Here is a 25,181-nt window from a genome sequence, read left to right on the forward strand (position 1 = left end):
TAGTTGTATGATGCTAACCAAATCACTTAATCTCAATTGTCTTAAAAAAAACGATTAAGGATGTGGGTGCAAATCCCACAGACATCTTAAATTCAGAATGTTTAAAACACATTGAGGTATCATTTTCTACCTGAAGCCTAGTGGTTATATTGAGCTACTTTATATATTTGCATTTATTCACTTTATGTTTATTATATATAGGTATAAACATGTACACATTTATATTGATATATATATGTATATATATATTTATGTATACTTCTCAATTATAACATAAGGGATTATTTTTCATTCTTTGTATTTTTTCTCTAATTCATGAAACATAGTAGGCACTTAAATAATACTTGTTCATTTATTGCAATATAGTGGAAAGAATATTGGAATTAATCAAAAGATCTGGATTTTTTTGTTTTTTTTATTTGTTTTTTACAAGGCAATGGGGTTAAGTAACTTGCCCAAGGTCACATAGCTAGGTAATTATTAAGTGCCTGAGACCAGATTTGAACTCCAGGGCCAGTGCTCAATCCACTGCACAGAATATCTAAATTTAAATTCCAACTTTGGATCCTTCCTACCAATACTTATTAGTTGTGTATCTTTGGGCAGGTCACTTACCTTCTCTGTGTCTTAGTTTTTTTCATCTGTAAAATGAGTGGATTGGCTTAGGTGACTTCAAAAATTTCTTTTAGATCTGAATCTTTGATTTTAAGTCACATTATCCCTCAACCTTGGTGCCTAAATCCATTTTGAGCTCTCCCATGGTCTAAGACTGATTCATATGTTTTCTTGGAAATTTTGGATGTAGGAATTTTGACTTTGTTATCTTCTTCTGAGTATGTGTTTTGATTTTTCTTGTCCCCATAGTAACTTTCTATGGTCATATCTTTTTTCTGTTTCTTCATTTCTTCACTCTATTACTTGACTTTTAACTCTTTGCTAAATTAGGATAGAAGGTATACTGATCCAAGCTTCTGGGGTTGTGAGCAGCTGTTTTCAGAATTATATCTAGGGACCTCAAAGTTTTCCGTTGCTCTAAGATGGAATATCTAAAGAGAGATATGTTTACCTCTTGTCTGGTATGTGCTCTGGTCTATGAGCAATCACAAGCACACTTTTCTGCCTTGTAACTGTGATAAAGGTCCCTGCTCCAATGTAGCCATATGCTTTAGTGTGTTACACTTTTCTTGCTCTGAAACTTCTACCCAGGATTATAACCTGAATCTGAGAATGGGCAAAACAACAGAGTACTGCCTCAATACTAGGAAAGAGACCCCTATAATCTCCTTCTTACCAGTTGTTCAGTCTCCTTACCATCTGGGAACTGAGAACTCCAGAAGCCACTGATGTCAATTCAATGGCTCCCAAAGCCTGCCCCTGGTTTGTTGGGGTCTGAACTGTGCTCCTCTCTCACCCAGAAGCAAAAGACATTTCCTGTTGCCCTTATAAATTGTCTGGGGCTGGAAAATTGTTTCACTCTGTCTTGTTGTGGGTTCTGCCATTCTAGAATTTGTTTAAAGTCAATATTTAAAGGTATTTGAAGAAATTTGGAGGAGAGTTCAGGCATTTTTACTCTGCCATCTTGGCTCTGCTTCCTCTGTTTCTTCATGTATAAAATGAATATATCAACATTGTACTATTTATCTGAAGAACATTATGAGGAAAGACTATAAATTTTTTTAATTTTGATTTTAAAGTGTTATAAAAATGTGTTTGCTATGATTAAAAGACATAATAAATAGATTTAAAAAGCTTTAAGAAGAAGAAGCCCTGAGTGTCTGAGTCTAGAATGTTCAGGTCCTGGCTCACACAAAAGCTGTCTTTAGGACTCTGATCATCTCATTCCACTATGAAAAAGTCCTAACTGGGGGGATTTCTTCCCTATATCAAGTCTACAAGTTGCCTTTCTGCAACTGTCAAAAAGTTGCTTCTAGTTTTGACCTTTCTGGATCAAACAGAGGATATATATAATCTCTTTTCTTCATGGATGTAAGTTGAAGGTAGCTATGAAGCTGATGTGTCTGTTTTTTCTAGGTGGAACTGAGGTAGGCTTGAACCCTGTTTTAGCCTGCTGTAGATCTGGAAGCAGAACCAAGAAGTTCAATGGGCTTCAGCTCTTGTGGTTTTTCTACTATTCCCAAAGATGAAAATCTTAACAGCAAGTATTTGATTTCTAATATATTGATCACTTGGAAATTAATCTCTTGGGAGAATTAGGAATGGGGGAGAGGGAAAATGAAGTAAAATATTGGATCTGTTCACAGGATCATTACTGAATCACAGTCTTAGCTGGAAGGAATTTTAGAGGGTGTCTAGTCCTAATCCTTTGTTTTAATATGGTGACACAAAATACCTAGGGGGATGTAGCCCCTTGCCAGGGGTTATACAGGTGATGAACAGTAGAGTCCGATTTGAATATCATTTTACTCCAAATCTAACTCTCTTTTCACTTCACCCACAGATCTTTTCGTCAGGCATACATTTTTAATGCTGTCAGAATTTAATTTGTTATACAAAGCTGGAAGCAGTAGAGTTTGTGTAAATAGCAAACCGTGGGGAGATTGCTCTCCACAAACGCGGACTGCCAACACAGTCTATTTTCATGCCATTTAATGCATGAGTCACTGTCCGCGGTTCTGAAATAAAATAATCAGTCGCGATGCTCCCCAACCAGGCGGGAATACCTCTGTCCGTGGTTCTGAATAGCAAACGCCTCCTGCTGCCAATTGTCATATGGTATTGCCACCCTACCACCCCCAATCCTGTGCCCTTCTACCTTCGGGTCATGCTGTAATGAAGGAGGTTGAAAATCATCCTGCAATAGTGTAATTCATTTGCTGATTTTACTTCCTTTGAAATACACCCTGAAAGTGGAGCTACAGTCACTTCAATTCTTTCTTGGGAACAAAGGAAAGGGTCTTCTGTTGCTGTGAAAAGAACAAGGGGTTTAGAGTCAGCACACCCACTATATCATCTTGGGCCTCAATTTCCTGTGCTGTGAATTGAGAGGGCTGTACTATATGAAACCCAAGGTCCCTTCCAGCTCTGATGTTTATTTCTTTTTTTTTTTCAGTTCTCTTCCAATTCTATAGTTAATAAAGGATTGAGCCTATGAATGACTGCTGGATTTCACTAGACTAGTGTAATGATAGCATTGGTCACTTTAGTAATAATGGTCTTGGGGACCACTGTTTTCCTTGGCTAGCCTAACAGAGGCCAGAGCATATCCATCTGTAGACAATTCCCAGAGACCAGATGCTTTTCAGACTGAACCACAATTCAGTAAAATCTAGTTCTATCACACTCCCCTAGCCACTTGTACTTCACAATTGTCTTTTCTGCAAAAGGGCTTATCAATTGTATCTTTCTTCAGGGGGAAGGAAGGAGGGAGGCTGTAGATGCCTAAGGAGTGACGGATATATAATGATTTGAGGTTCAGGGATAGCGATGGCTGGTTTTTGTCAAGCAGGGCAAGAGGAGAGCTGTAGAAATGTTTGCCATCAGTCTCCCTGGGTAAGGCTGCCTTCATTCAAGAGGGCTCTTGGCTTTCTAGATGATCTCTGAAAGCAACTCGGCTGTCTTGTTTCTGCTGCAAGATTATTTTAGTGTCCATTAACTGACTGCCTTGCCAGGGGTCACCCAGAAAGTGATTTCCAAATCTGCCCAGGCTGCAGATTCTCCCAGCTCTACAGCCATCAGCATTTTCTCACTCTATGCAGATCAATAGGACCTTCAGATGTGACCTCAAGTTCAATTATGGCTTCAATTATAGAATAAAAGGGCTGTTACAGCACACCTACTTCTCATTAAAAACCTTGCTCTGGGGGCCTGTGGGGCTGCTGCCAGGGGGAAATCATTAGCCCACTAATTGGAAATCAATTTAAAGTGCATTTGCTTAATTATATGAGCATTGTAAATTATCTATAAATTGTTAATTTAGTTGAATGTCACACCGGATTTTAGTTTTATTAATTGAATTTCCCAGGTGTGTGTATTTGGGATTGGGAAGGAATCTTTATTTTCTTTTTTTTCTGTCTTGAATTGTTCTTTCTTTTTCTTGCCTTCTCTCTCTTTCTCCTATCAGATTACCTATATTCGTCTTGAAACTGCTTGTGTTTTTTAGACCATATCATGGGAGGGGCGGGGAAGGAAAACTTCCTCACATTTATTATCTCCTCTCCTATACCTTCACTCCCTATGCTCAATTCTCCCTTATAACTTCATCTCTATGTCCAACCCTGCCTTAAATCTACTCATAATTATATTCTTATGGGACCAGCCCTATTTTCAGTCTCCTTCATCTCTGGATTACCCCCACCCCACCCAGTAATCACCATCCATGCCTCTAGTTTCCCCAACACCCTATTCTCATAGAGCAGGTATGCCTTGAGTTTTCCTCCATCCTCCTAGTTCAACTGTCTGCAAATTTCCCTCTCTTTATTCTTCTGTTCCTTTTTCTTACACTAAGCTAGGGATACTATCTCTTGACCTAAGAGAATATCCCTCATCTAATAGTAACCTTCATTGTTATGTTGTAATATTTTGTCTGACATTATAGTGGGAATGGAATCCAGCAATATCTGGGTGAATCTAATGCTGTGTGGACAGCATATGGTTGGAAAGCTTCTAGAGCAAATGGATTCTGGTTTCCTATACTTCTAGCTCTTAATAACCAAACTCTTCATTCCCACTCTCTGGGTCTCACTGTCCCTGTCTGCACCAGACAATACTAAGAGTGGCCATTGGCGCTCCCTTCTCAGGATCAGTGAAATCAGAGCGGTTAAGTGTAAGCATCTTGAACTCTTCAAGGCATGGAGCCAGGTTAGTGCAGGCAGTTTTCTAGGACAACTGTGAAATGACCCATGGAGAACGTGGCAAAGTTCTAGGTAACATTGGTCAGTATGGGGCACTCTTCCCCATCACTGCCAAATTTGACACCCAGGAGACTAGCATCCAGAAGTTCAGGTCACAGTTGTTTCTTGAAGGAATGAGAGAATCTGTTAAGGGTTTACTATGTACAAAGTACTGAGGATATAAATTCAAGAACAAAGCAAGTTCCTGCCCTCAAGAAGCTCATATTCTAATAGGCAAGACAACAAACAAAGGTGAAAGGGACCAGGGAGGAACACTCTGACCTGGAAAGTTATGGGGATAGTAAGTAGACTTAAAAGGAAGTTGACTGACACCCATAATGAAAATAACCAGAGGGAAGGCTCTCAGAGACCCGCCCCAGAGCCTCAGGTATCAAAGTCTGGAGAGCTATGATCAGGATAGGAAGATAAGTCTGGAGAAGAATGAGCATGGCTTTGGAGTCAGAAGACCTGGGTTTAAATCCTAGCTCTACCACTACCTGTATGACCTGGATCATGTCAAAACTTTTCTGGGCTTAGTTTCTGGCCAAGATGCATGACTGAAGAGTTTTGGGAAAAGAGAGGAGCAATTGAGAACAGAGAAGAGAAGGAATCCAAGAAATGTTGTGGAAATATAAATGACAAGATTTGGTAAAGTCATATAGTAAGTACTTGGGACAGGGGCTGCTCCCTATATATCAAAATTGGACTGGAAGAATTGTGTCTCCAGACTGCTGAAAAATAGATAACACCTCCTCTCCCCCCAACTTGTACCCACTTCTTTTTTGTGGATAATACAGAGATGAGGGTCATCTTGAATACACCATGTGTACCTGATCTAGTTCAAAGTTCAACAGTATCTTACCAATGGTAAATACTCAACAAATATGGCTGAATGAATGGACAAGTTAGGAGGATTTCCATCCATTATCTGATTAATGCTTCTTCTTCCCCTTGGGGTGGGGTGGGATTATTTCTTTCTTAATGAGGCAAAATGATCCAAGAATTGGGAGGTTCCTAAAGCAGAAGGATCTAAAAATGCTGCCTCTGACTTTCATGAGTTGTGTGATCCAGGGCAAGTCACTTAACCTCTTAGAGCCCACATTTCTTTATCTAGAGAATTAAGCTTATAGTTTCCTCTATGGAGTTAATGTTTGGGTTGTAAAGAACAATGAGATTTTGTGTAAAGCATTTTACATGCCTTTATGCTTTTATAAAATTAATATTTTATTTTTCCCAATTACATGTTAAACAATTTTCAAAACATTTTTAAAACGTTTTGAGTTCCAAATTGAGTTTCTTTATGTTTAAATGATAGCTATTATCTGCAATTGAAAGATACATTTTAGGAGTCTGAAACTCAAGCTCTATATTTTCTGATTCCAATATATATATATATATATATATATATATATAATATATATGTATACATATATATATATTTCCCCAATTCCTTCCCAAACTATCTTCTTTGTAGCTATATATATATATATATATATATATTGATATTTATTCATTTTTATATTTATGCCATATACACTTACATATGTCCTTATTGTCTTCAACATTAGAATGTAAACTCATTGAGAATAAGGATTGTTTCTTTGAGTTTATATTCCAGTGTCTTTTAGTGTTTCTTGCACTTAGTAGGAGCTTAATAAATCCTTGTTTATTGATTGACTGAAAAGGACTCCCAGTGGAGAGAGTGCAGAGAGTGGAGCTTACTCTACTTTCTCATTCTCTTTCCTTTTGATTCATCTGTTCTCTTGCCCCTGAAGGCTAAAGCAAACAGTGGGATATCTATAGCTTAGTGGCTGCTATATATAAAAAGACACTGTGATGGGCATATAGAAATATGTGTGGCATACAGCTAAGGGAAGGAGACAATTCACCTAATCCAAGCATGCCTACTTTACCTTGATTAGAGGTCTCTGCACTGCATCTAGGAACAGAAATCTGTTTAGAGCAAGAAGTATCCCCCAAGGCCTAGGAGCACCTACTTCCTATGCTGGAACAGTAAGTTATAGAAAAATAATCCCTGTGGATGAGCTAAGATTTTAAGGAAGCTTTAATTGGCTTCCCAACAGTGGCATTTCCTCAGGTTCTGTGCGACTTGAAAGTCAAATGGAGTCTGGGGATTCTTATAAAAAAAGGGGGCCTAGATTCTTCTCTCACACAAATCAACAGCTTCTGCTTGTATCTGGTATCCCTGCCTGTCATTGGGGGTGTGCTTTAAGAAAAATTTGGCTCAGGAGGAAAGGATGTGATCATAGGAGTTAACCAACCCCCTTAACCAACCATTAACCAACTCCCTCATTTTATAGATGAATAAACAAGGTTGAGAGAAGTGAAAAAACTTGCTAAAGGTCATAAAAGTAAGTAAAGGCAGTAAGTAAATTTCCTAGGTCTGGAAATTCTTTAGGCCTCATCGATCAATCAATTATCAAGCATTTAGTGCCAAATTTTGGGAATATCAAGATAAAAAGGTACTAGTTTCTGTCCTCAGGGAGATTACATTCTATTGGAGAAGAAACATACATGGATATATTTATAATATAATTAATAATAAAAGTAAGTATAATATCCCTCACCCCATCCCTGCCAAGGGGACATTAGCAACTGGAGAGGAACAGGGAAAACTTCCTCTAAGAGGAGATGCTTGAGGGCAGCTAGGTGGCACAGTGGATAAAGCACCAGCCCTGCAGTCAGGAGTACCTGGGTTCAAATCCGGTCTCAGACATTTAATAATTACCTAGCTCTGTGGTCTAGGGCAAGCCACTTAACCCCATTTGCCTTGCAAAAGCCAAAAAAATGAAGAGGAGATGTTTGAGCTGAGATTTGAAGAAAGTTAGGGATTGTGAGCGGAGAGAGGGCATTCCAGATTTGTAAAGAGACAGGAAATGGAATGTTATATCAGGAACATCAAAGAAGGCCAATCTGGCTAGCCCATAGGGTCAAGAAAGAGAAGAAAAGTGAATAAATGTTTATATAGTCACCATCATATGCTAGATGCTTACAAAAGTAATTTCATTTGATACTTAACAATCCTGGAAAGTAGGTAATATTATTATCCCCATTTGCCAATTGAGGAAACTGAGGTAAACAAAAGCCAAGTGACTTGCTCACTGTTATCCAACTAGTAAATGTCTGAAGCTGGATTTGAACTCATCTTCCTGACTTCAGGTCCAACACTCTATTCACATTAACACCTAGCTGCTGATTGGAAGGAATAGGGAATAAGCCAGGAGAGGTGGATTAGAACTTTAGATTGCAAATAAAAGAGTTTATGTTTGATTCCCACAGAGAATACTGTGAGCCCAGTTGTAGAAATCAAGAGTCAATATTGGGATTCTATATCCTCCCAGGAGGTACTCTCATGCTAGAGGACTGTCTCAATACACCTGCCCCCCCCACAAACACAAAGGGGAAAGAAGACCCTCAGGAACAGGTCTATGTATTATTTCCCTCTCCCTCTTTACATGGGACAATCACGATCCTCCGTTTTGCTGGAACTATGCTTCAGATGCTGATGCTCATGTTTTGTCCTTTGTCCATGAAGACTATGTTATCAGGAAGGTGAAGCCATGATATGCATGTGAATTGGATATGAGTGAGGGGGACTGTGCTAAGTCACCAGCCTCATTTTCTCCTCCAGAACTATCTGGGTTCAGTGGCCAGATATGAATCAGGGTGACTGAAGATGACCCTGGAGGGGAGACAATCAGGATCAAGTGACTTGCCCAAAGTCAAGTGTCTAAAGCTAGATTTGAACTCAGGTCCTGCCAACTCCAAGACTGCTGTTCTATCTACTGCATCACCCAGATGCCCCCTCAGCTGCCTTAGTTTGAGAGACAGATGGAGGTGATTAATGATGAACAAGAACTTTCATTCTGGGGATGAAATATATTAATTGGGATAGCTATTCATGTTGGTTGGTTTGTTCATTGACTTAGTCACTCCATGCATTCATTCATTCATTCATTCATTCATTCATTCATTCTTGTGGATTAGATCCCTCCTCCTATCTGAAAGGATTTGAAGCCATTTATAAGACACAACAGAGCATAAAAAGACAACTTAAAAAAAAAACTCAACCCAAAATAAAACCAATTAAAAAGAGCAAGGGAATAGATGTTATCAGGCACGTGAGATGACTTAGTTACTGTCAGTGGGTACTGAATTTTCCTTTGGTTTCCTGGTAGCTAAACTAGGAAGGAAAACAAGATGAGTTATGTAGTTCTCATGGGCTGATAAAAGAAAGCCCACAAATTCATCTGCAGAGACAAGCTTTTTCCCAGCTCTGATTCTAGGAGGAATTTATCTCTGGGTCATATATAAGGAACAAGAGAGAACATAATGCAGGTGATATCTGCAGAAGACAAAGGAGCATTGCTCAAGAGGATGTGTCTGGTATCAACTCTGGAGGAAAGTGGAGGGTATAATATTAAATCTTAACCCTGGGAAGGCATTTCTACAGGGAGTTGAGATAACTTGGTCGAAGCTTTCTGGTGTTCTACCTTAATATGAGACAAGAGCTGAGAAACTGAGAGGGATGGACAATTAATATGTTCATTAGGCTGACTCATTACAAGTTTAACTGTCTTAAGTGAACTGTAGGCAGAGCTGAATCTTAGTCAATTCAGGGTTCAACAACAAATGTTTATGGCTGAAATCTCTGCCCAAGGCCCGAAGTGTCAATAGTCTGGGTTGTTGATTAAAAAGCAATCCATATGTCTGCAATGCCAGACAAGTGGATAGTTTGCTGGGAAAGTCCAAGAGACTGCTTCTTGCCCTTTCACAGATGGAGAGCCAGCCCCCTTTTGCATAGATGTGGGCCACTGGAGAGGAGGGGAATGTTTTCCTCTAGAAGGAGATTTGAATTCATTCCAAGTGCTTGGCCAAATATTTGATGGAAAAGCCAGAATTTTGCTCTATATGACAAATAAAAAAGTTTTTCAAACCTGAGTATGTTGAAGAGTAGGTGTTCCCAGTTGAACTACTATGGTCTTTAGAGGGTTTCTTCATGGCCCCCTGTGAAATGGTTAGGATTAAGTAGGGCTGGTTAGCTTTGGATGGGCTCACCAGAAGGAGGTATCAATAAAAATAAACCTCATTTCCACCTCCCCCAAGGTTGCCAAATGAATTGACCTGTTAGCTGGGATCGTTAAGACATGTCCAATGTAACTGCTGGAGGATGACTGCCAAATACAATGATTTGAGCTTCAGTCCAGTTGATACTAAGCTGCTTTTTCTGACAATTAGCCAACAGGCTTGTAGACATCTGCTTGGAGGCAGAGATAATAAAATCATGTACTCAGCAGAAAGTAAGATACTCGCTTTCCTGTTGGCTGTGGTGGGGTTGTGATATATATCCGTTTTGTGTAATAGCAACATACTCCTTGAGACCCTGAAGGGGGAAAGGAGGACTATGGAATTTACAGTTGTGGTGACTCTCTGATAGGTGCTTGTGTGGAGCAAATGAGATTTTGGTTGATGGCTAAGTGATGGAAGAAGATTTGGGGATTTTGTGAAAAATCTGTTCCATTCTTTAGGTTGTCACATAGTTAAGGAATGTCAGCACATAGGAAATCTTAGGATATAGAATGTCAAAATTGAGAGGGCCCTTAAAACACAGAATGTCAGAGGTGGAGGACCCCTGGAACACAGGTTATCAAAGCTGGAGGGCTCTTTAGAACACAAAATGTCAGAGCTGGGAGTGCCCTTAGAACCCAGAATGTCAGAGCTGGGAGGGCCCTTAGAACACAGAATGTCAGAGGTAGAAAGGGCTTAGAACACATGATATGAATTTGTCATAGGAGAAAGTTAAGAAAGAGGAAAGGAAGAGATCTATTTTTTTGTCTTTGTGTGTAGAACACTTAGTACAGTATCTCTATAATAGTATAATAGTTACCTAATGATGTTTGTCCTTCCTTCTGGAAAAAGACCATGATATCAAGAGAGATGATGCCATGACAAGTACATGAATTGGATTTGAGTAAGGGGATGCTGTTCTTGATGAATGAATGAATGAATGAATGAATCCAGTATCAAAATTTTCACAAGCTTTCTCCAGTCTACCTTTCTATTTTCTTAACTCCAGTCACTCCCCTCACAAACTTTATATTCCAGCTTCAGTTTTCTCAAACCCAGAATTTCATTTCCTATTTCTATATCTTTGCATAGGCTGTTACCATTCCTGGAATGCCCTCCCTCCTTATTTCTACCTCCTAGAACTCCTGGTGAGGCACAGCTTGGTGATGCAGTGGATTGAGCACTGACCTTTGAGTCAGGAAGATAGGAGTTCAAATCCAGCCTCAGATACTTGATACTTACTAGCTGTGTGACTTTGGACAAGTCACTTAATCCTGATTCCCTCACACCCAGGCTCATCTCCAGTCATCCTGATTCATATCTGGTCACTGGGTTCAGGCACATCCCCTGCCACTCAAATCTATATCATGTGCTTGTCATGGCATCACTTCCCTGATGTCATGGTCTTCTTTGAGAACAAAGAACAAATATCATCAGAACTCTTGGTCTGATTCAAGGTTCAGATCAGGTGCTAACTCCCACACGATCCTTTTCCTAATCTCCTCCAAATACATCTTACATTTGTATATTCATGTTTTCTATTTACTCTTCAGTGTACCTGCCCAATGGCTGTGACCCCAAATCTGGTAGAATATAAGCTCCTTGAGGATAGGGGCTTTTTTCCTTTTTTATTTCCAACACCAAATACAATGACTAACCATAGTAGTAGGTGCTTAAAAATTGATACTAAATAAGTGATTGTTGAAATTGAATTTATTTGAGAAAGAGATGGAAAGAAAGGAAGAATATTGGGTGGGGGAGAGAGAAATGAACACTGTTCTATGGACTGGGTGACTACTGGAGAATGGGGTCAAAGGAAATCTGAAGTGATATATGGATATGTGAGAAGCAAGAAAAGGCCGCTGACAACCACACATCCTATGCGGCTGGCATATCTTTTCACTCATTCACCTGCTCTCCTATAAGATTTCTTCCTTCCTTCCTCCCTCCCTTCTTTCTTTCTTTTCTTCTTTATCTCTCTTTTTCTTTCTCTCTTTCCTATCTTCCTTCCCTCCTCTGTTACTCAAAGAGAGAGTCTAAAGACAGATCTGATCTCCCAACACAGGTAGAACCTGAGGTGGGCACTGCTATTCCCTATTGGAGATATCAGGTCCAAAGGGAGTACCTACCCCAACATCACACAACATATAAGTGATGATGACCAGGAAGTCAATCCAGGAGAACTAGCTCCTACAAAGCCCTTTAATTCAAGAACTCTGCAGGCAGCATGGGACAATAGAAAGAACCAGCTCAGAAGTAAGAGGATATAAATTCACACTCTGCCCTTGTCATTTAGGAATCTTACTAGAACCCATAGGCTCAGAGAACCCAATCATGATATATGTGACTTCTATTCACCTCCCTGGGACTCAGTTTCCTTATCTCTAAAATGAGGGGGCTGGATTTAGTGGTCCCTCTAGAGAACCATGAAAACTTAAGTAAGGAGGAAGGGGTTAGAGGGTCCTGTCTGTCAGTTGTTTGACTTCCTCTCTCAGGCCTTTGTCACTGCTCTTTACTCTGTGGCAGCCTGTCAATCTGATCCCTTCCTCCCCATTGGCTTCCCTGCCTCCTGGTAATGAATACCATTTCATTAAGGTTGGGTGAATACTCATTAAGACTGCAAGCTGTGCATTGGCGGTGAATAAGCATTAAGATTTTTGCCCTAGGGGCCAGTGTCTTCTCTCCAAAGGGCAACCCTGCTTCCACTAGGGCAATCTCCTCAGAGATGAGGCAGACAATCAAGGAGGAAGCCCAGCTGGAACTTGGCCCTGCCCCCAACAGCTGCCATCAGTCGACTTCCTTTTCCTGGGAGAGCAAAGCAGTCTGTTTGACAAAGGATCATACACAGATTCAAATCATAGAATCATAGAGTCAGAATTGAAAGGGACCTTAGAGATAATCCAATCCAACCTCCATGCTTAGAAGAAAAAGCCAAGGCCACTTGTCACATCAGTAAGAAGTGGCAATGCTAAAATTTGAATCTTGATCTTGGCTTTATACAGACCCCGTAAAATGCAATCCTCATGATCAAAGGGTGCCTTTAGTCCCAAAATATTTTCCTCCTTCCTCTTCTGTCCCATGCCTAAATTTAGAGTTCTGCTTTTGGCTCTAGGCCAAAGAAAATGAGTGATGTACTCAGTGTTGCCCAGTGAATTAGCAGCAGCAAGTGGTCCTGAAAATGATCTGGGTCTCGGTTCTCTAATCTGTCAAAAGAGGGAACTAGACTCAATGACCCCTAATGACCCTTCCAGTTCTAGGCTGATGAACCAATGATCTCATCATTCCAAGAGCTGTAGGTTCTAGGGGGGAATGGGTGAGATAAATTCTGCGGTGGCACCTGGCAGCAGGCTAGGCTCACCAAAAAGTTGGCATCATTCCTGCCAATTGCTTCACAGTCATAGTTTAGAGGGAGCTCAGCTATGCCAGGGTAATCACTAAAACAACCCCATTCCCTCCCCACTCCCTAACAAATGACTGGAGCTGGGACAGGTTTCCTGGGAAAAGAAAACAAGGACTGGGTAAGCTGAGGATTTCTCTTCAACTATATATGAATCAACTAGCATGCAAATGATATGCAAATACAATGCAAAAGTGCCCACTATTAATACTATGGTCTCAGGCATTTTTAAGACTGAGATTCAGGTAGAGTTCCATTTCTCTAAGCATCTGATTTGTCACTTCAGCTCGATGAATTCTCTTCATTCCCCGATACCTCCCCTGTTTCTGCCCCCATCTATCTCCTTTCATTGCCCTAGGGATGATGGTCCAGGAGGTTGAGATCTTCATAATACCTTTGACAGTTGAGTCTCTCTAAGCGCAAAGGCTTTTCCCAAGCACTGAGTCTCAGGACTCAGGGATTTTTAGTAGTTTGTAGCTTAGGGGACAGGAACTAGCCAGCACCTGACTTAATATTCAGAGTCATTCAGATAAGTGAGTCTTATAAGTAACTATGACATTTTCATTTAACAGCAGTATGGAAGTTATTCCTTTAGGGGCTTACTCTCAAATGTCAACTAATGTTGAAGAGTGAAAAGAAGGCTAGATCTAATTGGTGGACTTGGGTTCAGATGCTACCTGAGGAACTTTGGCTAAGTCAAACAGACCCTTTGAGTCTGTTTCCTCATTAATAAAATTAGGTAATGGCATTCTATGACTACTAAGGTCCCTTTCAGCTCAAAAGACATGGTTCTATCTTTTACCTCCCTAGGCTCAGTATCCTTACCTATAAAAATAAGAGAGTGATTTGGTAGGGCAGTGCAAACCTATAATCCCTGCTACTGGGGAGGACCAAAGACAGTAGACTGATTGAACTTGGGAGTTCTGAGGTGCAGTATGATTAAGTCAGTTCTATGGGTGTACTATTCCTGGCACCAACAGGGCAACGCCCTGGGAGTGGAGAACCACCAGCCTGCCTACAAGGGGAGAAGGGAACCACATTAAGTCCAAAAACTAGAGCTGGTAAAGTCCTTGCATCAATCAAAAATGGGATTAGGTCTGTAAGTGGGCACTGAATGTACAGTTTGATGAAGAAAAGTCTCAAAACGCAATGAGAGAGTGGGACAAGGTTCTTAAAGTTCCCTCCAACTTTAAATCTAGGATCAGCTATTCCTTTCATCTTTCCACAAAATTAGAATGTGAGACTAGATGATCCTTAAGGTTCCTTCTGGTTCTCTGCTAAGGTGTTCACTGATATAAACAAACAAAAAATGAGCAAGCAAATAAATAAAACCCTAGTCAACCCAGCCCAGTACAGTGAGGATGGAGCTAGAGTTCAGGGACCCCAGTTCAAATCAATCCTTTAATATGTGATACTCCACACTACCTTTGGCCCCTTAGGATTTTGTGTACTCTAACTTCCTTGGTTCTTTCCATTCTCCCTGAGAAATGTATGGCTTACACAAGCTGGCCTTTGAAGTTCCTTAGAAACCATTCTAAAATCCAGTGATGGGGCAGCTATGTGACACAGTGGATAGAACCCTGGCCCTGGAATCAGAAGGACCTGAGTTCAGATGTGACCTCAGACACTTGATACTTCCTAGCTGTGTGACCTTAGGCAAGTTACATAACCTCATTGCCTGACAAAACCAAAATAAAATTCAATGATATTTCCATTCCCTGCTCCCTTCCAACTCACTTCCCACCATCCCCTTTGACTGGCTCCTTTCTATGTCTGGGCTTTATGTTTGGGATCATATGACTTAGCATTGAAGGGAACCCTAAAATACCATCATCTAGTCTAGTTCCTTCATCTGACAGATATGAAAACTGAGGTTGAGAGAAATGAAATCACTTATTCAAGGTCACAGGATAAGGAGGAAGTGGGTTGAAAAATCATAGTTAAGTGAGAGAAGGGCCTTTAACAGCCCCCCTTCTCATTTTACAGAGAAGCAAGTTAGTCCCAGAATAGTTTCTAAGTATAGCAACCAACACACTTTGTTCTTAAAAGGGAGAGATCTTCAACTAGGACATTTTGGTGGAAAAGGAATAGAGCCTGAGTCAGGAAAACCTGAGTTCAAATCTGCCCTCCAACACTTGTTATATGACCCTGCTAAGTCATTTAATTCCATTTGCCTTGGTTTCCTCATCTGTAAAATAAGCTGGAGAAGGGAATGGCAAATGACTCTAGTATCTTTGCCAAGAAAACTCCAAATGGGTCAAGATAAGTTGGAAATGACTGAAATGACTGAATAACAAGATTTTCAATGGGAAGGTCCAGTGGGTATGGCGTGAGCACAGGGGCATCCCAAAGGAGCCCAGGTGGCTTCTGTATGGAGAAAGGCTGAACTCACAGATGTCTCAGCAAAGATGACTGATTGTGATAGGAAAACAGAGGCTCCCAATCTGACTACTCCATCTGCTCACCACAAAGATTCAGGTGGGAGGACTAAGTCAGTTCTAGAATGAGTGAGGCATCACTGACCAAGGAAGGTTTGGTTCTGCCTGTAGGGATAGACTTTACTGTCACTCAGATTCTTTTTGCTCAGTCCTCTTTGTGATCGATAACTTAGATCTCTGAGTTGGTGGGTCATGGAATAGCTTGTGTGAAAATCAAATCTGCAGTTTGGATAATTAGCTCTAACCATTTGGATATCCAAGTATGGTCTGCCAGCAAAGCAGGAATGGGATGGGAATGAACACTGTGATTCTGGGGCTTTGGTGTGGCAAAGATGCATAGCGGTAGGCTTAGAATCAGGAATTCTAGGGTTCTAATTCTACCTTGGACAATTATCAATTGTGTTACCCTGGCCGTGTAATGTAATACCCCTAGTCTCAGTTTCCTTCTCTGTAAAGTGGAAAACAATCTCATGGGGGTATTATAAGCATCAAATGAATGAATGCCTATAAAGCACGGTGCAAGTCTTAAAGTATTAGAAGTGTTAGACATAGGAAAGTGAGAGTCGGGAAGGTAAGAAAAGTTGATTCATAGCAAGGGGACCGCCGAGGACACCTGTCCCATGCAAAGATAAGTGCTAACCTCAGCCTTCCTTCTGCTCCCACCTCCCCTTCTCTAGAATATTTTGAGAGTCAGGCATTCATCCCAGGAATCTCCCAGGTGGTCATCTGTAAAGTGGACATGGCAACATGATGTTGCATAGCAAGCTGATATCTAAGCCAAGCTAACTGTGGCTAAATCCAGCCTCTGATACTTATTGGCTGTGCTACTCTGAAGAGTTACTTACCCCTTCATTGTCCTAGGTGACTCTCTTAATGGATAAATTGTAGAGAAGGGGCAATGGTTGAGGCAGTGTCTTCACCTACATGATTTTCCTACATGAATGACAGACATCACATAGCTTTGTCCCTGTCACTAAAATAGGATTACTGATTCCCTGACCTATTGACATTTCTGTCACAACTCATGAGAAAACATAGCTGGAAGGATCATAGAGATTATCTGACCCAATCACCTCATTTTACAGATGAAGAGACTGAGACCTAGAGAGGGGAGATTATGACCGAAAGTCATAAAAACCTCAAGTGGTAGAATCAAGATTTGAACCAGCTCTTCTACTGTTATCCAGTCTAGTCCTCTTTCCATTGTCCACATTCTCCAGGGTCACTAAGATGGAAAGGAAGACAATTATCTCTTGATTAAGTCTGCATAAGACCCTGGCCTCTATCTCCCATTAGCCTCTAAACTCTGTGACTGTAGTTCCCATTTGAATGAGTAGGGGGAAGCATTAGTTAATGCTTACTATATGACCAGGCTCTGTGAAAAGCACTTATCTTATTTGATCCTCACAACTCGGCCAGGAACTATTATTGTCCTCGTTCTACAGTTGAGGAAACTAAGGCAAACCGAGGTTAAGTGACTTGCTCTGGATGACACAGCTATCTAAGTTTAGCTTTGAATTCAGGTCTTCCTGCTCCAGGTCCAGTGCTCTATGAAATGAGCTATTTAGCTGCCTCTAGTAGAGATTTGGGCAGGAGTGCTATGTACAATGAGAAAAGGGCTAGGCACACACTCGAAAATAATAAGCTATTGTGCTCTGACATTAGGCATTATAACTTTAAATGGAAGAGGCAATGTCAAGCTGACATTTTCTAAAATGACATTCTTAAAGCATGGGTGTGACCATGCAACTCCTTTGCTCAGGAATCGATAGGGCCTCCAGTTGCCATTGAAATAAAATTCAAGCTTCTTTACTTATCACTTGGGCCCTTTGCAACCTGACTTTACTCTTTCCAGTCTGATTTCATAATCTTCCTGCAAACAATCTGTACACTAGCCACGCTAGAATACTTGATAGTTTCCTGGCCATAACATTTTATCTTCCACCTCCACATGTTTGTGTAGGCTGTTTCCCAAACCTAGGAAGCTCTCCCTTCTTACCTGAACCTCTTGGATTCCATGGCCCTGTTCAAAGAATGGCTCAAGTAGCATTTCTATTGGAAGTCTTTCCTAATTGCCGCTTGCTATTTTGGAATTCACTCCAGAAATTACTTTGTATAAGGATAAGGAATAGATTTGTGGTTCATAGGTATAGAGGTAAAGAAACTTCCCTCTATATTGATGCAATATATATTGAGAGTGACTGAAGACACCTAAGAGGCCAAATGACTTGCCCAGGGTCATATAGTCAATATGTCAGAGGCAGAATTTGACCCCAGATACCTTTCCTTGTATATGTATTTCACATGTATTTTTCTGAGTACATGTTGTCCCCCCACCTCATCTCATCCCCTCCCCCAAAAGGAGATTGTTTTGTCTTTATATCCTCAGGACCTAGCAGTATAGTGCCAGGCACACAGTAAGTATCTAATAAGTGTTTGTTGAGTTGAATTCAATTTCTATTATCCCACGTTGCTGGAAATGGTAGCATATAGTGGAGACAATATTGGCTTGGGAGCCAAAGAACCTGACTTTTAAGTTTTGCCTCTGGTATTTGCTATCTATGACCTTGGATGAATCACTTGATTCTCCTTTCCCAAGGTTCTTTGTCAATAAAATGAAGGAGGTTGAACCAGGTGATTTCTGAGTTCCCCTTAAGCTCCAGATCTAGGACCCTAAGAATTAGGATGCAGGAAAAAGAGAACTGTATTTACAGTCAGATAAACTATTCCAATATTGATGTTTCCAATGGTTTTACCTCAAATAAATCACTTTGTCTCTATGGGTCTTGATTTCTTCACGTGCAAAATGGGCTTGTTGGAACAAAGGGTTCCTTTTAGCTTGACATCTACTAGCGTGTGCTTTCTCTGGAAGCAGATTTCCCCTTTGGCTTGCTATGGCTTACAGATACAGCCCTTTCAGTGAGTTTCCTGCCCCTATCCCTTTGGCCTGGTGGCTGAGCACTGCTTTCACAGTTAATTATCTCCATTTTAATAAAATAATGGAGTCATTGATGCTTAAAATGCACTTGTTAATGATACTGGTCTGAAGTTCCATTTTACTTTAATAAAAACCATTTGATCTGAGTGGATGGGGGCTGGTGGACCTTCATCTCTCCCCTGAAGTGTCCACTGTTCTTTAGACCCCTCCATCCAAAGCTATCTCAACCTTAGGCCCTGGGGATGGGCACAGAGGAATCAGGGACCAATGAACCTGTGCAGGCTCTGGACTCTTGGCTCCAGGAAAGGGAACTATTTTTGGGGAGGATGGTGGTCAGGACTCTGGAACCATTAGACAGGTCCTTAGGAGACCCTGAGGAGGATAGAAAGGGGGAAGATAGCATGCAATCCAGGAAGGGATCCTCTGAATCCTTTTCTTATGTAGATTGGAACCCTTTAGGAAAAAAGGACAAGCTGTGGTAGGAATAGAGGAAGCAAAAATAGGGGAAATCCCACCTTCCTCTTCCCTTGTCCCTGCTGTGCTCTTTTTTAGAAATTTAGGGAGAAAGGTATTGGGTAGGAATGCCACTTTCACCCCAATGGCTCAGGAGCCTGAGGGGACTGGTCCTTTCCAACATCTGTGAAAGATCAAGAGTATAGCCTGAGGCACTCAGTCAGGAGAGGTCACTGCTGGGTAGTGGCTGCCATCTTTTGACTGGGTTCCCATTTACCACTTTGTCTTCAGTTCTGTCCCTAAGCAGTGGTGGGGCCCTTTGCCCTTCCTCTCTTGTGTCTTGAACACTTTTCATTCTGGGGACCAAGGAAATAAAGAATTCAGTGCCCTACTATGCAAGAAAGTCCACCAGAGTCAAAAATAAGACTCTCTTTCCCATGCTTTCCCTGACCCAGAGTCCCCTCCCTCCCTTCTGGCCCTCCTCCCACCCTGGGTTTTCCCTCAGGCAAAAAAGTTTACAAAAAAGGTCCCTCTTAAAAAAAATAAAGTCAGAATAAAGGAAAGAAAAGGTAATGGATATCCCAGGACTAAAGGTTGGTCCCACTGGGTAGAGGGATTTTGTATCCGTTTCTTAGAAGCAGAAGACAGATACCCAAACCCAGGCTACCAGTCAAGAGTACAGCCCCAAGGGCTTTAAGGAAGGAAGTCCTGCTTCGGGTGAAGGAGCTGGGTGCCATGATGCCCAGCAGGGCTGTGCTGACAGTAAGAGTGTAGAGAATGGAGACTCCTGTGTTGAGTGCAACGATCTTCCCAAATTTAGCAAAGGGAGCAATAATGCAGAAGAACAGGGGCACTGTGGCTATAACTGTGGTAACAGCACTTGAGACAATGGCCACACCAACATGTCGGACAGCCTCCAGGGTCCTCCACTGGCGCTGGGCACTTGGGTCCTTTCCAAAGACAAAAGAGAGATGGAAAGAGTTTCAAGTCAGATTCATAGGACTATATAGTCAAAAGAGACCTTGGATTTATTCAATCTCATTTTATAGATGAGGAAATTTGAGTCAGAGGTTAAATGACCTACCCAAGGTCATACAGGTGGTAAGTTGCATGGTTAAAATTTAAATTCTAGTTCAAAATTTCCAAAGTCAGCATTCTTTTCATTGTAGTACATTTGGATTCCATGAGGTAGATGTAGGCTCTACCCAAGAAGCAAATCCTATAAATGGTGAAACATGAACTTCCTCAGTTGCACTTAGCACTAGCTGATAGAAACTGATAAGAACCCCTCAGCACCCCTTTCCCACTCACCCAACTATCCTCATCAATTTTGGGAGTTACTGAATAGAGTTAATTTTTGTGGACTCTTTTTTCCTAGTAACACCTCCTCTAACCACAGGGACTGGAACATTCTCTCCTATCTCTCAGTGCTTCTCAGAATATGAAGGACCAGTCTACCTCCCTCCATCTCATCCAGAGCTGATGGAGCAAGTGTGTGTTATACACTTGGACATATAGAGAAAGATAGAGTGTGTCTATGATCATATATATATATATATATATATATATATATATATATATATATATATATATATGAAATATACCTATGGGTTTATATGCACCCTGCTATTTATATGTGTGTGAAACAAAGAGGGGGGGGAGAAAGAGAGAGAGAGAGAGAGAGAGAGAGAGAGAGAGAGAGAGAGAGAGAGAGCAGGAGACAGAGATAGACAGAGAAAAGGAGTACTTGAGAGACAGTGCAGGAAAAAGAGTGACATAGAGGGAGACAGGAGTCATAGAGAGAAAGTAAGAGTGATGACTTCAAATAAGTCAAGGATGTAGAGAACTGGTAAAGGTTGAACCTCATTTCTAATTAGTCATATCTCAGCTGCCTAAGTCTCAGCTCTCTCCCCCTCTGTGTGTGTGTGTGTGTGTCTCTTCCTCTTCCTCCTCCTCCTCCTCTTCTCCTTCTTCTTTTCTTCCTTTCTCTCTGTCTCTGTCTCCCTCCCTCTGTGACTTTTTTTGCATCTCTCATTGTACCTCTCCCCAAGGTACATGTGGGAAGTAATGTACCTGCACATGAAGTACCCCAAAATATTGTACTATATCAATATATATGAGTGAATAGGGCAGGGGATAGGTCAGGAAGAGATCTTGCAGAAATGTATCTGGACCGCTTCTAACTTGTGTTTTTTCAGGACCCTGGCCAGAGCCAACATTATAGCAAGCTGAAGTTCGAGTGAGGCTGACTATATTGTTTGATGTTGGTTAACAGTGTGGACTCATAGGATCTGAATTCAAATTGCACTTACCACCTTTGTAACCTTGAACAAGTCTTTAAGCCTTAGTTTTCTTTCCTATAAAAGGAGGGAGTTGAACTAGACAACTGCAATTCTCTTCTAACTACATCATGAGTGATTGGAATTCTTAGTGCAAAAACTTTCTCCACAGATGCAATCTAGTAACTTAACTGTATTTTCTAGCCCGGGATTCTTGGTCTAGGGCTCCATGAACTTATATACACATACAAATACATGTACACAGCACATATGCATATTACCCGCAGGGTTCTGAGATAAATGTGCCTGTCTGTATGATTATGTCAATATAACACCATCTATCTCTCTATCTCTCTCTCTGTACATATATATATATATATATATATAATATATATATATACATGTATTTCAATAGAACTCTGCATGCATGCATATTTCAACATAACTATGTATGCATACATGTATACTTCAAATTAAAATTCTATAGGTATGCATATATTTAAATATAATTTTATATTTATGTGTGTGCTTATGAGTGTATCTCAGCACAACCAACTATTCATATCTATTTCAACATACCTCTGTGAATACATGTGTATATATTTCTTTTTTATATATATTTCAACACTCTTCTCTATATATGTATATTTCAATATAACTCTCTATATATAGATATGTATATGCATTTTGCAAATTGTTTCCTTTGTAATCCTCTGTATTTTATTTTATGCATTTCAAACCATTCTTCTGTGAATTGGTTCAGGGACTTTGACAGACTGCTACCAAAGGGATCAATGAACCCGAAAAAGGTTAAGAAACCTTGCCTTAAAGATGTTTCTAGAGCACAGAGAGTTTAGGTGCCTTGCTCAGATTCACATAGTCCATACATGTCAGAGGTAAGTTTTCTTAACTCTAGTGCTGGCCCGCTATTCAATCTGCAGTGTTGTTTCTTCTAACTACACTGGAGCAGTATAAATGCCTTATTTAGACATAACCCACTCAAGAGGGGAGGGCACTCTCTCACTTTAACCATCCCTGTCTAAATAGTACTCTGGTAACATACTATACTAACTCTGAACCCTCTCTCCAACTCCCATCACCATCTCAATTTAGATCAAGAGTTTTAGATCTTTGTTGGTAACTTGCTCCGTTCCTACCCTTGTCACTGATGTTGGAGAAAAAACTTCGGCACCCATGAGAATCAGAATCACGCTAATTCTATATGGGACCTTGGGCAAGTGAGTATTTCCCTTCTGAGCCTTAATTTCCTTATCTATATAGTGAGAGATTGAGAGTTCCTTCAAGTTCCATGACTTAGGATTCTATGATTTGAGTCAGGTGCTCCCTTTCTAGTTATCCTGTTAATTTCAAAGACGCCACCTTTCTCCCAGGCTCTTTGATCTACAGCCTCTTTTATCTAGCCTCTTTGCCATCCTTTACTATATTTATCTGACATGGGTGGGACTGTAGTCAAGACAGACTATGAAGGACAAGCCAAGGAGAAGTTGATAAAATTCATGGAAAACAACTCCTCCCTCAAACTCACCCCATATTGCCAATGTGTTCTTATTTTATCATTTCGACTTTCTATCATCTCTCCCTTCCCAATTCTCAATTTTGCTCCAGTCACAAAAAAATCACAAACATAAATTATGTTCTTCTGAGTCTACAGGAAGTCAAATGAGATTGAACCTTTAAAACCCATCTACGATTTCACACTCCCCCTCACCATCTGCCCTAAATTGGAATATCTATGGTCCCCTAATTCTGGGGCCAGCTCAAGCCCCTCCCATTCCAGCCCAGTCTCCATTTAACTGACAAAGCAATCCTCCTAGAGGTCTTACCATGTTACCCTGCCTGTCCTCACTCAACAAACTCCACTGGCTCCCTATTACCTTCAGAAAAAAAAATAGTAAATGCTCTGTTTGGCATTTAAAGTCCTACATAAGCTTGTCCTTTCTTACTTTCCAGTCTTCTTAACTTTATTCATATACATGATCCAGTTGTACTGGCTTCCTTGATGTTCCTCATGACTGACCATCCATCTCCCATCTCCATGCCTTTGCATTGGCTTTATCCCATGCCTAAAATGCCCTCCTTCCACATCTTTTTTCTTGGCTTCCCTGATTCCTTCAAAATTCAGCTTCTCCTACTGCTAGTGCCTTCCCTCTGAGATTTTACCTTTCTTTGCATCCTTGTATCAAGCACATAGTGAGTGTTTGATAAAAGTTAATTGAATAATTTCTTGCTTTCAATGCTATAGAAGTTTTCAAGGTCTAGCTCTGTTTGCTGTCTGCTATTATTAAACTCCTATTATATTCCAGGCAATATGCTATGCACTGGGAGCCCTCAGGTATTAGAAGGTGGGAAGCATGGCAGAAGAGTGATTGAAATGGAATAAAACATATTAAAACAAAATTCTCATACAGGACCAACCCAGAACTCTCCAGAGTTCCAAATATGAAACCTAGAACTCAAGAATTAAAAGAGGCAAGCGAATTTTCCCAGGGACTCAATGAGGTTCTTTGTGGATGACATATTTCCACTTATGTTCTCAGTTTTATGTTTTCCTTGACTCTGTCCCCAAGTCTCTAACTCATTTCTAGTCACTATATAGGTCCTTTGAAAATATTCACCAACAAGATAATTCACCTGTTGTTGCCATTTAGTAATACCCATTTTCAGATTTTAAACTCAATTCATGTAGTATGATGGAAATCACAGTGGACCAGTAGTCTAGACACATGGGTTCAAGTTCCAACTATAACACTTGCTAGCTATATGACCTTGAGTAAGACATTTACCCTCTATAAGTCTGTTATCTGCATAATAGTTATAATAATAATGACACAGCTTCCCTTGTAGAATTGTCCTGGGATAAATGTTTTGTAAACTCTGAAATACAATATAAATATAATTTATCATCATCAACAATATCATCATCATGGCCACTATTATGATTATGGGAGGAGGAAAGCCATTAGTAGAACTTTGAGATCTGTTATCCTAACCCTCATTCAGTAGGAAGATTTTAAAAAGTAATCCTAATAATATGGAACACTGACTCCAGCTAGTGGGGACTGGGGAATGGCACCATGGATTCTGGGATGAAATCTGATGCACAATGAATGGAGTGGGGTAGGCAGGTACTTACCTCAGCTGGGTGGAGGGGGAGGCTCTCTCCAGCCAGTAGGTATCCTTCCACTAGATGGACACAGTAATCCACAGAAGAGCCAACAAGGATGGACAGAGATATGGCCTCCACAGCCCCCATTTCCCAGCCAGACCAGTACATGATGGTGACCACCAGGCACACGATGCCTGCAGAAAAAGTGAGGTCATAGGCAGGAAAGACTGACTAATGGGTGATTTAAGATAAGTATCTGATTCTGCCCTATGTACTTTTGACTGGGGTAGGGCCTAATCTATTCAAGACCAGAGTTAGTGAGTAAGGAAGATGGACAGGCAGGAGACTTCCCAGGGATGGATATGGCTGAGAATCAGAGAAGGCAAGATGATGGTAAAGGGAGTAGAACTAAGGAAAGGTTAGAGGGTGGAGCACATCTCAGGTCAAGGGGCCTTTTGTGAGAGACAGAAATACAATAGAACCACAATTATTCAAAGGTCCCTTATCCCCATGTAATTTACCTATCCAGAAAATATGTATAAACCTATGAAAATATCTTGGAAAGCAGGAAAAGGCCTTTGAGCAACTTAAATAGTTGCCAGAAAGCCCAT

The 25,181-nt window shown here is 40.7% G+C and overlaps 1 protein-coding gene across 1 annotated transcript in view; it reads right to left on the reverse strand.

Moving 5' to 3' along the window:
- Window positions 1-19,699: 19,699 nt before the first annotated feature.
- The window catches only part of DISP3 (dispatched RND transporter family member 3), a 43,736-nt gene continuing 38,254 nt past the window's right edge, over window positions 19,700-25,181 (reverse strand). The window contains exons 19-20 of the mRNA XM_074192191.1: window positions 24,598-24,764; window positions 19,700-20,114 (exon numbers count right to left, since the gene is read on the reverse strand). Coding sequence (XP_074048292.1) covers window positions 19,752-20,114; window positions 24,598-24,764 — 530 coding nt within the window. The 3' untranslated portion in view covers window positions 19,700-19,751. The remainder of the gene's footprint in view (window positions 20,115-24,597; window positions 24,765-25,181) is intronic.

The sequence above is a fragment of the Macrotis lagotis genome, chromosome 1 (assembly GCF_037893015.1).
Source record: "Macrotis lagotis isolate mMagLag1 chromosome 1, bilby.v1.9.chrom.fasta, whole genome shotgun sequence".
Lineage (NCBI taxonomy): Eukaryota > Metazoa > Chordata > Mammalia > Peramelemorphia > Peramelidae > Macrotis > Macrotis lagotis.